We start from the raw sequence: 14577 nt of genomic DNA, 5'->3' as shown, positions 1-14577 counted from the left end.
TCATTTCTTACATGTGGGAAAGAAAAGCAAATATGCCAAATATACCAAGAGTCCAGGCAAATGTGAGGTTTATTACTAACTTCCCTGGCAACGAAGGCAAAAGGAAGAACTCAGAGGCTTATAACAGACTTGACACAAAGCAATACATTAATCCCTTTAAACAAAGAATTATTATATACAAAAATATATACATATTAAATACATATACACATACACGTATGAAAACTACCATAGCCTGTATTTTCATCTAACCAGCTTCATCATTCCCATTCCTTTGTTTTCTCTAAGCACACTAAAACATGAATATTCGTTCATGTTTTGAACCCTTTGTACGAGCAATTCCTTTACCACTTGAAAGCTCACAAACCTGGTCTTCAGTCAGGCAGATTCTTCTTTATAGAGTACTGTTCAAATACCACCTGTTCCACAAAGCCTTCCCGTCTTTTCCAGGCAGAAAGAGTCACTCCATTCTCTGTGTCCTCATATTACTTTGCTCTTCTTTTAGGGTACTTACCATGTTTTACTGTGATTTACTTGCTTTGAGTATCTGAATTCATTAGCCTGAATGGTTTACATGGGTAGATCCTACAGGTCTAATATTTTTCTACGTATGGCACTGACACTCAACATACAACAGGCATTCAGTTAAACGTTTGTTGAATGAATTTATTGCATGTTTCCTCATATAAGCACCACTCAGCAACATAAAAAGCGAATTCAGTAAGCTTTACATAATTTATAGAAATTCTCACCATTGGGCCTTTTTTTGTGCTGAACCTTGCTAACACCAAGGGTTTTAACAATAAAATGGAAAACATCTTTAGGGGGTTAATTAAAGAAATCTTGGTAAACATCTTTTTTAGTGATTAACCTTAATAAAAGACAATCTCAAGTACTTGAGAAATGTATGGATAACATGTATGTATGTACTCGAGTAATTTCCTCAAATATTTATTAGTCAAGTTTCTCACAGGAGCTGGACAATGGTCCATTCAAGTCTGGAGTATCTATGCTGCTAAATTAAAATCTTCATGCTTTGGCTATCCAATGTACAGGTGACAAGACTGACATTGTTTTGGAGGTTAAGAAATTGAATGTAATTTCCTCTGAGGGGACAAAAGATTTCTTCTCCTTAGGAAACAACTTCTAGACTTGTTCAAGAGCTTAAACAAAACTCAGTTGACTAGTTTTGTAAAATGTAGTATTACAGAAATTGCTTTAGTCTGGAAAAAAACATAAACATAGTTTATTACCAGTTTGTACCTTCACCATAGAAAAAGCTTAAAATCATTCTTACGGAATGTCTGATTTTCAGTGGCATTGTCAGATGGTTGAGTAGTGAATATGAAGAGACAAAGCTGGGGCCAGTATATGGAAGGCTGAACTTTATCAGGTATTCAACAGGATCTGCTGAAAATATTTCAGCAGAAAAATGAAAGACAGTTCTTGTGGCAATGATGTGGGGAATGGCCTAAAGTTGGGGAAGATGAGGTAGGGGATGTGAGGTAATAAAGTCTTTTACTAGAGTGATGGTTATGAATATATTTAAGAAATGAATGCAACTAATATTCAAACAATTAACAAGACCCAGTAAGAGGCTAGATATAAAGAATGGAGACTCCCTGGCTAGAATGGGAGAAAGGAGCCACGCTTGAGTAAAAGTGACAAAGCCACAAGTAAAACTCTGATCTCCTGATTCCCCATCCAATTCTCTTTCCACTATAGCTGTTGACTGATTTGGAATGTTAAAGCTGGTCTGAAAGACCACAGGCTTCAGCGGGCAACCTGATATGGTGTAACAAACTCAGTTAAATTACTTTGTGGATTTTTTTTTTTTCTTAGACCATGGCTATAATTCTAGCTTTTGTGCTAACTAGCTTTAATCTTGGGCAAATCATTTGCCTTTGACACCTTTTACATTTCTGTATGAATTTATTTCTGTTGTTAATATTGCACAGACGTTTTTCTTGTCTCCCACAATAAGTAATTCCTTTGAGGGCAGGAATATGGACTCTATGTGGATCTTCTACCACTGATTGTTTACAATACCCAAGAAGTGTCTCTGTGAAATGGTGTCAAATTAATGAATATAAATAGTTGAGAACATCTTGTTAGAAACAACATGAAATGTTAATCAAAACACAAACAGAACCTGAACTGTTCACATTAATTTAGGCTAGGGGGAAGCCTCCCTACTTTTTATTAGGCCTCTGACTACTTAAAAAGAGTCTCTAGCACTCATAAGTACCTGATAGCCACCGCCATGTTATACTTTATTATGAGAAGAAAATGTCCCATTTCACAGGAGAACCATTTCCCCATGCTTTTCTTCATCCTTCCTCCCAAAGATGTCATGTGGCAGCAACGAAGGGCAAGGGGGACCCTGAAAATGACTTTTCTAAGTTAACACAAAGAATGGCTTGGTTTGGCTTCTGTGACTTTCACTGGAGAAAAATGTTGTACATTTCATGTACAGCTTCTTGTGATTGATAGACAACGCCAGTATTCAGTCCTTACTCCTGTGCAAACTACTTTAGGGCACTTACGGGCAGGCAGGCAGCCCACAGAGGAAGGTTTTTGGATTCGCAGAACTCTCCCTATACAGCACGCGGCTTCAGTATAACCTGAAAGTTCTTGCTCCGGGAACTCTGGCCAGCACACCCCTTTTCTGGGGCTTCTTAGGTTATTGGCTCCAGCTTAGGTGGGTAGGAGAGCTAAATCAGCAGAAGAAAAGCAAAACTGAGGAAGGAAGAGAGAAGAGGTCATAAGGACAAGGGAGCATAGTCTGTGACTGATAAACACTGAGATGGCTTTTTTATGTGATTTGTAAAATGTCTTTAGAGGCAATTCCAAAAGAAGAGTTTCAAAAATATTCTAAGTAATACTAGCATCACTACAGTAAGTGCATGGCCTCCCAAGGGTACCATTTTAAGAGATAATCATTTGATTCTATGAGTTATGATTGTTTTAAAAAATATTAAAGTTTATTTTAAAATTCAATATAAAAAGCACTGCTTAAGTGATGGCTATGACTCACAAATATAAGGAAATCTGTAGGATGTGTGGGTGGGATGGAAACACTATTAATTTTATAGTCTAAGGACCAAATTCAGCACTACGTACTTCTGCGTTGGCCACCATTAAAAACTTCGAGGCTGCTGGCCATTTGGTGAGGAAACAGAAGATTTTAAGAAAAGTGCAAATGAATGGCATGTGTAATTTCAAAGCAAGCCTGCCTTACAGAATATATGGGTGTTTGGGTGAAGCAGAGTGAATAGCCCATCTCAATTTTAATACACAGAAGCAACACAGTATGAGAGTAACAAAAGTTTTTGTAGTTCAACAGACCTAGTTTACATCCTGGCTTCACCCATTTGTAGTTGAATAACCCTCTGCAAATTATTTACCTCCTCTGAGACCCAGTTTCCTTACCTGTAAAATGCCTAGTGAAGTGCCTGGCAAACAAAATACTCCATAAATATCAGTTTCTCTATAAGGGTGTTTGTTTTTTTTTTCCCAAACTAAGGGTCAAAAAACCCTTTGGTAGATTATGAAATCAATTTAGTAGGTTACAACTAGAATATTTAAAAAACTGAAACAATAAAAAACATCAGAGTACACTATACATAATGGCAAGTATTGTTCCATAATGCACATGCTGAGTTTTGATATAAATGCAGTTTTTACTGTGGATTACAACCAAAAAGTTTCAAAGTCTCTGCTCTACAGAGAAATTCTCAGATTATTATATTAAAAAGGCTTTAGGAATGCTGCCTTTATCCAAATGAGACCCTGTAAATTTTAAGAACTTGAAGTGTTCCTTACCTTCTGACTTGTTGCAATAAAAATAAGACATGAATCATAGAGAAGATAAATTTAATCTGATACTGTAGGGCATTAAATTCTATTTTAAGATTGGTTTCTGTGTTATATTGACTAATTTATACTTCTAAACACTTTATAGTTTATAGGTATATCATTTATAGTTGTTTAAGCACATCTAGAATTTCTACAAAAAGTTGGCTATTAGGTTCTATTATGGGGAAATTAGATACAATTTCTAAATAATTTTAAATTATAAAACTTTTTAAAAGGATTGTAACTTGCCTAAGCATGAAGACTGTTTGAGTAATATTCAAATCCTGATGAGTAGTAAAAATCAAAGGCCTATATGAGCATATACCACAGTGATGTCCCACACTGGCTCAGTAAAAAGGAGAGCTCCCAAAACAAACTGTGAGGGTCAATAACAGGCCTCTTTTCTCCTTCACGTCTTGAGGTAAAACCAGCCTGACAGTATAATGAGTCCCTACTGCTGTTAAGACGGTGAGCTAGTCAATTTTAGGTTGGCAGAATAAGAATTTTAGGTTGGCTGAAGGGTAGAATATTAGAAATTACAGAATTCAACAATACAGCTGAATCTTGATATAACTGTATCTTAAATTTATAATTTTAGCTGACCAGGCCAGATTGGCTATTATTAGAACCCATGGGACTGAAGTTTAGGAATCTTGTTTTAAATTAGCACCCTGGGCAATTCCGATCCTCATTCTGGTTTGAATGCCCTGTGTTAAAGGGACAGCAAGGATCAGAAAATATAGAAAGAAGGAGTCCAAAAGTATTTATCCCAAGTATTACGGGTTGGGATAAAGATCACATATCAAATGCTGGATCAGAATCTGACACTTACTCAAAGTACTTGCCTTCTTGGTATTATATTAAAGATATGAGTCAGCAGGTAGCAATACTTGATGTTTTCCAGTTATTTAAGAACAATGAGAAATGGTGGGTTGCCTCATTGGAATTCACTGGTGAGAAGCAAAAAGTATGAAAGAGAAAGGTCTCTTTAGATTAGATACAGAAGTAAAAGGTAGCAATCAATAAAAGTTATTAAGAGTAAACTCAGTTCAACTACTCGATGAATCCATTTGGCTCCTGAGCAGAGAGTTCACATCTTCTGTGGTGTAGGTGCCCTTTCCTCTGTCCTCAGAAAATAAAGAATAAGGCAAAAGGTGGTTCCTTCCTATTTCAAATCAGTTGAGGGTACAGGATGAGGCTGCCTATATAATCTTAAGTTCTTTTTTTCTAAATTTAAAACTTTTCTGCTATTTGAGATAGACAGTGGGTTGGGCTGAGCCATGCTTGCTGTCAATGTCAAGTGTTGAGATTAGCACCACAAATCCTCCACCAGGACTGAGTTTTGGCATCAGGCTTTGTCCATCATCAACCTTGAATGTGAGAAAAGGCAAGCATGAATGCCATTCTTGGGAAGAAACAGCAGCTGTGCAAAATGAAGGAATCACAGGAGATAGCAAAGCCTGGGGAAAAGGATGGTAGCAATAGAAGTGAGGTAGAAAGCTAGTTCTTAGCTCCTCCAAGTGCCAGCTTAAGAGACTTAGGGTCAAACACTCCCTGCACGGCAAGTACATGAGCCCCCTGAAATTGTAAGATGCCCCAGGAAATGATCTGGTGTTCCCCCCTTGCTTATTTTTTTAGCTCAAAGTCTAACAGCGCTGGAAGTATTTGGAAATCGACACCTCCTCTTTCTCTCACTTTCTTTTTTACCTAGAGGTTACAGTAGAGGATGAAGAAAGATGGCAGCCAATACCAAAAAAAAAAAAAAAAAACAAAACAAAAACAACAAAAAAACCAAACATTTGTTATAAAGCAGAAACTGACACATCATTGTAAAGCAATTATACTCTAATAAAGATGTTAAAAAAAAAAAACAGATTATGAGAGAAGTCTGCATTACACATGGGTAGAATTCACCCCATAAGTCAAAGAACTTTTCAAAATTACAAGGGAGGGAAGGCAGAGGGGACTAGATATTTGAGGTGTTAAGAGACAGGCTGACAGAGCAAGCTTAGTGACTGGCTTTGTAAGTCTACCACTTGAGACTCTGTGTTCTTTATTTACAGAGAGGCAGAAAAAAGAGTTCAGAGCAGAAGCCAGGGTCATAAATTAAGATATCTGAAAGAGAACTTGGGCCTCTCTTTCCATTTTCTTACACTATTTGTTTCCTTCACTTGAAAATATTGTTAGACCAAATTGCAATAGGGCTCACCAAATGGACTCCGTTATGCAGTTTACTCATGCACCTTGCTAGGTCCTGATTTCCCTATTTGATATGAAAAGCTGCTGAACTTCTTTTCTCTGCTAAAATGCCTAAAAAAACTATATTTAGGAGATAAAGAAGCATATTTACAATATGCTTAGCCTTGGAGTCTCCAAGTCAGGGTTATGGAAGAAACTATTCTGAAAACTATCCTTCCATAACCCAACATGTTCACACATCACAAATCCTTATCAAAGTTATGGTTGGGTTTTCACATTTCCAGGCAAAAAATCTGCTCCCTGGCAGTCCTTAAACTTTACCTGACAAACACTGTACACCCTCAGTCCAGGCTCCTCAATCTCTAACATCCCCATTAACACCCCAGTAAACAACAAAATATATCCACTTAGCACAGTTCAATCCCACTTGAGCATCTGTAGCCACTATTTTGATATAATCATGTTCCAAAAGCTGACTGAGTGTCCAACAGCAGCAAAGGATAGACATGTTGGCGCCAGTAATACTGAAGTTTGGTTTTTAACTGCATTTTTTGTCAGTTTGGCTGGGAAGATTTGGACAGCTGGAAGTGAGCTTCTCCATCATTTTCTGTTTCTTTCTTTGTAACAATTTTCCACCTGTGAAGCCCAACACCCCACCACCAAGTGCAGCTGCAATTCCTGCCACTTTGAAGCCTGCAAGGAGGCCAATCGGACCCCCCACTACTCCTCCGATGAGTGCACCTGCCACAGGCAGAGCTGCCAGCTTGTATTTTGCAGCCTGTAAAAAAAAAAAAAAAAAAAAAAAATTCAATTTAGAAATTGAGTTGAGAATATCTCCCTGTGGTGATGTGCATTTTCCTCTCATTACTCCTGGCAATGCCTCTTTAACTCGTGGTACATAATTAACCTTAGAGATCGTTCTGGGGTCAGGGGAGGGGAGAAAATATTCCACAGGTACTACAATTGCTCCAGATCTCAGAACTTAAGAGAAATGAGCTACAAAGAGTAGACTGCTATAAATTGATTTTACTTGCAAAACAATCAATCCACTAACTATCTAGCTGGCTTATTTAAACAGTTTCAGCAGCCACAGATACTCCCAAAGCTTTTAAATTGCAGAGATTATTTCGTGCGAATACCTGGGGTTAAAAGCAACATTCTATGGGAAACAAATGGACCCACTCCATGTGTGCTGTCACGCCCTTACAATTTTGCCCCTATTGGATTCTGGAAACCCTCTCTATGCCTCTCCCTGAACTCCTGCAAATATCCCCTTGTAACACCAAATGCCTTAAAGTAGGGCTTCAGTTTATTCTCTTTGAAAAAATTTCTCTCCCAACAGAATGAACCTTAGAGCAGAATATTACAAGAGCCATTGATTTCTCGCACTACCTATGTGTCATTTCTTCCTTATTTTCTTAATTGCTGGTTCCCTCAACATTAAAGAGAGCAGATCAATTGGGTTAATACTAGGGATTCCTGAGAGCCAGAGTACCATTGATTTGTCAGCAGGAGCAGAATCTTACCTTCCCCAAGTTTTTGGTTCCCTCTTCAACGTTCACAGCAGCACTGTTGACATGGTCTTCAACGCTGTCAATCTTCTCCTGCTGAGACTAGATGCAAAGGAATTATGAGTGAGCGTCCCTGCTGGGGAGCAGCAGTCAGCCAATACACACTATTTTAATTCCTGTAATCAGAGCCCTGGGTACTGCAGCCTTGCAGTCTTAATAGCATCTGATAAACGATGTCGAAAGTAAAATTCACTCATATGAAAAAAAGAGGGTAACTTAATTATTAGATGAGGGTGGCACCTTTATAGGAAAAAGCATCTCACACTAAAATTCAATCAAACATACAAACATATTATTCTCCAAATGAATCTACTTTCCAGGAGGAAAAATATCTAAATAAGCATTTACGTGTCATGTTGGGTTTTACAGAAAAAAACAAAAACAAAATCAAACCAAAAAGCCTTTTCTAACTTACCTTCTTTGAAGCTTCAGTTTAAAACAGGCAAACTTCCTTAGGAGTTAAATGCCCTTGATCCAATAAACACAAATTATTATATTTTAGGAATAAGAATATAATATGGCTTGATCTGCCATGAAATTGTTCCACTTGTGATATGCACTAGGGAGTAGTAAATGAATTTACTGTCCCATGTTTTATTTTTGGCCCATGTTTTACACCTGTACACTTTAATACATTTTAAAATCGTGACAAGTTAAAATGTTTCAGATCCAACATATTAATAAAGCATTCTACATAAAAAGGCAACACCTGTGCTGACACAACAGCAACTCATGGAATCTCTGGGTAGAAGGAATGTTTAGGTCATTGAGTGCAATTTTCCCCTCAGCTGTGTGAAGCCTCACTACACTTCTGACAAGTGGCTACTGAATCTCTGCTCAAACACCTCCAGTGACAGGAACTCACTACCTGACACAGGAACACACTTTTATTTATTTTTTATTTATTAAAAATTTTTAAAATTTTATTTCTTTATTTTTGGCTGTTTTGGGTCTTTGCTGCTGTGCGCGGGCTTTTTCCAGTTGCGGTGACGGGGGGCTACTCTTCATTGCGGTGCAAGGGCTTCTCATTGCAGTGGCTTTTCTTGTTGTGGAGCATGGGCTCTAGGCACACGGGCTTCAGTAGTTGTGGCACATGGGCTCAGTAGTTGTGGCTCACGGGCTCTAGAGCACAGGCTCAGTAGCTGTGGTGCACGGGCTTAGTTGCTCCGTGGCACGTGGGATCTTCCCGGACCAGGGCTCGAACCCGTGTCCCCTGCATTGGCAGGTGGATTCTTAACCACTGTGCCACAGGGAAGTCCCACACTCCCATTTTTAAATCAACTTATTCATACGGAATTTACATATGATAATACGCGGCCAATTTTTAGGGCATATACTTTGATTAGTTCTGACAAATGTATAAACCCACGTAACCACAATCACATCAACATATACACTATTTAGTTTTTGTTTTTTTTAATTCACAGAAAAAAGAAGAGATTCCCTCTTTGATCCCAGCTAAATTTCAACTTCTACAATGACTGTGAAATAATTCAACTTTAATCCTGAAGTATTTGATTGCCCTTATGTAACTGACCTCTTCATTTATACTGAAGCAATTATAACTAACACACTGTTCTAATTCCAATCATTTCATTTGAGAACATGAAACCCAAACAACACATCTAATTTTTCTCCACAGTTGCTTTCTACCAGTATCAATGACATTCTTTCCCTTCTCATATCCTTTTCACTACTGGAGCTTTACATGGTATCCCTTCATTCCCATATTCTCCACTACTATCTTGACATCTCTAACACAATCCCTAAAAAAGTTCTTTATCAGTTTTCCTTCCAACATCTCTGTCAGAGCAAATACAACAGTGGTTCTCATGCATGAGTGTGCATCAGAATCACCTGGAGGACTTCTCAAAACACAGGCTGCTGGGCCCCATCCCCAGAGTTTGATTTAGCAGGCTTGGGATGAGGCCTGAGAATTTGCATTTCTAATGAGTTCCCAGGTGACGCTGATGGTGCAACTCCATGATTCTCATACTTTAAAAACCACTAGTATCTATACACCATAGGATTAAGGGCACAACCTTTGGTCAGATGTCCTGTGTTCAAATCCCAGCACTATCACTGTGCGCCCTTGGACAAATTACTCAAGCTCTCTAGGTGTCAGTATTCTCATCTGCCAACTGAGGATAATGATCCTTACACCTCACACAGCTGAACTGAGGATAAAATGAGACAGTGTCTGTAGAGTATGAGGGTAAAAATTTGAAAAGTCATTCTCTTCCCAAGAAAGCTTAACTCCCATCTTTTCTATCAAAAAATATATCAAACTTTTTCCTGTGATGCTTGAAAATTTCTGGGGCACTACAACATTAAATCTCTCGTAGCATTCACTCATTCATTCATTCAATTTGTATTTTCCTCAGACAATAAAACTTCTTTTATGTTGGCTTTCTTTTTCCAACCCAAAGAGGCATCGAGTGCCAGTGCTTGTAACATTCAGCTTGTCTTGATTTCTGTCGTTATTTCTATTTGGGACACCCCCAACATTTTCAGTTCTTGCCAGAAAGCCTATGCTAGCAGATCAGTCACAGGTATAAAATATCAACCGTCATATCTTGACTAGTTGAGGAGTAGAGGGAAAAGGCAACATGTCTCCTTTCTCTCAGCCCCAAAATAATTCTGCCACGATGGTACAGGCTGCCAGGATTATTGCCATTTCTATACTCCAAGAGTGATTTCAAGACCTCAGGAGAAAAAATATTTTTAATGATTTTTTCTAAAAAGGTTGGATACTGAAGCTCTATGACCTTTTTTCAATAAAGTGTAATTTAAAAAAGTTTTTAATATTTTTTTCCAAGGGCATGGAGTCAAGATGGCAGCACGGGAGGACGCAGAGTTCGCATCTTCCCACAACTAGGGCACCTGCCGGACGCTGGTGGGGGACCTTGAAGCCCAAGGAGATGGGAGGAGGAACCCCCAAGCGACGGGATAGGATGTGGGGGGGAGTGAGGGGGGAGGAGAAGTGGAGGCTGGACAGGACCGGTGCCCATGAGGGGTGGCTGGGTGAGGGGAGGGGTTCCCACGCCTGGAGGAACCCTCAGGGGCTCGGAAGACCAGGGGAGGCACGGTGGGCGTTTCCCCTGCCCACTTGGGCCCCGGGAAGCCTGCTGGGCTCCTGAGCCTGGTCCTCTGCCCTCTGGTGCCCCCTCCGGCCGCATGGGTCCTAGGGGTGTGGGAGGGATGGAGTGGGGAGAAGAGGAGGAGAGGTGGACAGTGGACAGGGAACCCTCTGGGATCAGAGGATCAGGGGAAGTGCTGCAGGCATTTCCCCTGCCCACTCGGCCCTGGGAAGCCTGTTGAACTTCCACATCTGGTCCCCTGCCTTCTGGGGCCACCCTCTGGCCACATGGGTCCTAGGGGCATAGGAGTGGGGGGGAAGAAGAGAGGCTAACAGGGAGGGAAGCTCTGGGATCAGAGGATGGGGGAACACGCCTAGCATATCCCCGACCCGCTCAGGCCCAGGGATCCTGCTGGGGTCCTGGACCTGGTCCTCTGCCCTCCAAGGCCAGAGGCACTCCTGGGCCCCTCCTTTTCCAGCCCTGTGGGCCCTAAACATAGGTCCCGCCCATCACCTAAACCCTGCCCCTGCCTAAGCCCCATGCCCCACAGCCAAGGCCTTTTCCAGCTTCTTTTTTTCTCCTCTTTTTTGCTATTGTGATTGTTTTACATTCTGGTTGTTGTTTCATCTATATATATTTTTTTGATAAATTTATTTTTTTTATTATTTTTGGCTGCGTTGGGTCTTTGTTGCTGCACATGGGCTTTCTCTAGCTGTGGCAAGCAGGGGCTACTGTTCGTTGCAGTGCGCGTGGTTCTCATTGTGGTGGCTTTTCTTGTTGTGGAGCAGGGGCTCTAGGCACACTGGCTTCAGTAGTTGTGGTGCATGGGCTCAGCAGTTGTGCCTCGTAGGCTTTAGAGCACAGGCTCAGTAGTTGTGGCACATGGGCTTAGTTGCTCCATGGCCTGTGGGATCTTCCTGGGCCAGGGCTTGAACCTGTGTCCCTTGCACTGGCAGGTAGATTCCTAACCACTGCACCACCAGGGAACACCCTCATCTATATTTTAATTTTTTTCTAACATATCTGTTAGTTTTCTAATTTATTTTATTTTTTACTCTTTCTTATTGTTCTGCTCCTTTTTTTGTGCCATCCTGCACGGCTTGTGGGATCTAGGTTCACAAGTCAGGGGTCAGGCCTGAGCTCCTGCGGTGGGAGCTCTGAGTCCGAACCACTCAACTAACAGAGAACCTCAGACCCCAGGGAATATTCAACAGAGTGAGGTATCCTGGAGGTCCTCATCTTGGCACCAAGACCCAGCTCTACCCAACAGCCTACAAACTCCAGTGCTGGAAGCCTCAGGCCAAACAACCAGTAAGACAGGAACACAATCCCACCTGTCCAAAAAAAAAAAAAAGGGATGACAAAATATATGGCACAGATGAAGGAACAAGGTAAAAACCTACAAGACCAAATAAATGAAGAGGAAATAGGCAACCTACCTGAAAAAGAATTCAGAGTAATGATAGTAAAGATGATCCAGAATCTCTGAAATTGAATGGAGGCATGGATTGAGAAAATACAAGAAATGTTTAACAAAGATCTAGAAGAACTAAAGAACAAACCATCAGAGATGAACAACAAAATAACTGAAATGAAAAATACACTAGAAGGAATCAATAACAGAATAACTAAGGCAGAAGAATGAGTAAGTGAGCTGGAAGACAGAATGGTAGAAATAACTGCTGAGGAGAAGAATAAAGAAAAAAGAATGAAAAGAATTGAAGACAATCTCAGAGACCTCTGGGACAGCACTAAACACACCAACATTTGAATTATAGGGGTCCCAGAAGAAGAAGAGAAAAAGAAAGGGTCTGAGAAAACATTCAAAGAGATTATAGTGGAAAATTTCCCTAACATGGGAAAGGAAATAGTCACCCAAGTCCAGGAAGCACAGAGAGTCCCATACAAGATAAATCCAAGGAGAAACACACCAAGACACATATTAAACAAACAAACAAAGATTAAATTCAAAGAAAAAATGTTAAAAGCAGCAAGGGGAAAGCAAAAAATAACATACAAAGGAATCCCCCTAAGGTTACCAGCTGATTTTTCTGCAGGCCAGAAGGGAGTGGCAGGATATTCTTAAAGTGATGAAAGAGAAAAACACACAACCAAGATTACTCTACCCAGCAAGGATCTCATTCAGATTTGATGGAGAAATCAAAAGCTTTACAGAGAAGCAAAAGCTAAGCGAATTCAGCACCACGAACCCAGCTTTACAAATGCTAAAGGAACTTCTCTAGGCAGGAAACACAAGAGAAGAAAAAGACCCACAAAAATAACCCCAAAACAATTAAGAAAGTGGTAATAGGAACATACATTCAATAATAACCTTGAATGTAAATGGACTAAATGCTCCAACCAAAAGACACAGACTGGCTGAATGGATACAAAAACAAGACCCATATATATGCTGTCTACAAGAGACCCGCTTCAGACCTAGGGACACATACAGACTGAAAGTGAAGGGTTGGAAAAAGATATTCTATGCAAATGGAAATCAAAGGAAAGCAGGAGGAGCAGTACTTGTATCAGATAAAATAGACTTTAAAATAAAGACTGTTACAAGAGATAAGGAAGGACACTACATAATGATCGAGGGATCAATCCAAGAAGAAGATATAACAATTATAAATATTTATGCACCCAACACAGGAGCACCTACCTCAATACATGAGGCAAACGCTAACAACCATAAAAGGGGCAATTCACAGTAACACAATAAGAGAAGGGGAATTCAACACCCCACTTACACCAATGGACAGATCATCCAGACAGAAAATAAATAAGGAAACACAAGCTTTAAATGACACAATAGACCAGATAGATTTAATTGATATTTATAGGGCATTCCACCTGAAAGTGGCAGAATACACTTTCTTCTCAAGTGCACACGGAGTATTCTCCAGGACAGACCACATCTTGGGCCACAAATCAAGCCTTGGAAAATTTAAGAAAACTGAAATCGTACCAAGCATCTTTTCTGACCACAATACTATGGATTAGAAATTAGTTACAGGAAAAATGTTACAGGAAAAAAACTCCACAAATACATGGAGGCTAAACAGTGCACTATTGAATAACCAAGAGATCACTGAAGAAATCAAAGAGGAAATAAAAAAAATACATAGAAACAAATGACAATGAAAACACAACGACCCAAAACCTACGGGACTCAACAAAAGCAGTTCTAAGAAGGAAGTTTACAGCAATTCAATCTCACCTCAAGAAACAAGAAAAATCTCAAATAAACAATCTAAACTTACACCTAAAGCAACTAGAGAAAAAAGAACAAAGAAAACCCAAAGTCAGTAGAAGGAAAGAAATCATAAAGGTCAGAGCAAAAATAAATGAAACAGAAACAAAGAGAACAACAGCAAAGATCAATAAAACTAAAAGTTGGTTCTTCGAGAAGATCAACAAAATTGATAAACCTTTAGCCAGACTCATCAAGAAAAAAAGGGAGAAGACACAAATCAATAAAATTATAAATGAAAAAGGAGAAATCACAGACAATGCAGAAATACAAAGGATTATAAGAGACTACTACAAACAACTATATGCCAATAAAATGGACAACCTTGAAGAAATGGACAAATTCTTGAAAAGGTACAATTTTCTAACACTGAACCAGGAAGAATTAGAAAATATAAACAGACCAATCACAAGTAATGAAATTGAAACTGTTATTAAATCTTCCAACAAACAAAGCCCAGGACCAGACGGCTTCACAGGTGAATTCTATCAAACATTTAGAGAAGAGCTAACACTCATCCTTCTCAAACTCTTCCAAAAAATTGCAGAGGGAGGAACACTCCCAAATTCGTTCTATGAGGCCACCATCACCCTGATACCAAAACCAGACAAAG

The 14577-nt window shown here is 39.6% G+C and overlaps 1 protein-coding gene across 7 annotated transcripts in view; it reads right to left on the bottom strand.

The window, feature by feature from the left end:
- Positions 1 to 645: 645 nt before the first annotated feature.
- The window catches only part of STX17 (syntaxin 17), an 84580-nt gene continuing 70648 nt past the window's right edge, over positions 646 to 14577 (bottom strand). For 6 of the 7 annotated variants that reach the window (XM_073806340.1, XM_019949081.3, XM_073806339.1 and 3 more), the window contains 2 exons: positions 7584 to 7670; positions 646 to 6835 (listed from right to left, as the gene is read on the bottom strand). In XM_073806340.1, coding sequence (XP_073662441.1) covers positions 6596 to 6835; positions 7584 to 7670 — 327 coding nt within the window. In that variant the 3' untranslated portion in view covers positions 646 to 6595. Of the gene's footprint in view, positions 6836 to 7583; positions 7671 to 8102; positions 12194 to 14577 lie in introns of those variants that run through there. The other variant, XM_073806338.1, reaches the window with a different exon arrangement.

Source organism: Tursiops truncatus, chromosome 6 (assembly GCF_011762595.2).
Source record: "Tursiops truncatus isolate mTurTru1 chromosome 6, mTurTru1.mat.Y, whole genome shotgun sequence".
In the NCBI taxonomy this organism is placed as follows: domain Eukaryota; kingdom Metazoa; phylum Chordata; class Mammalia; order Artiodactyla; family Delphinidae; genus Tursiops; species Tursiops truncatus.
Note: the sequence above shows the minus strand (reverse complement) of the source record. Positions and strands in the feature narration are given on the sequence as shown.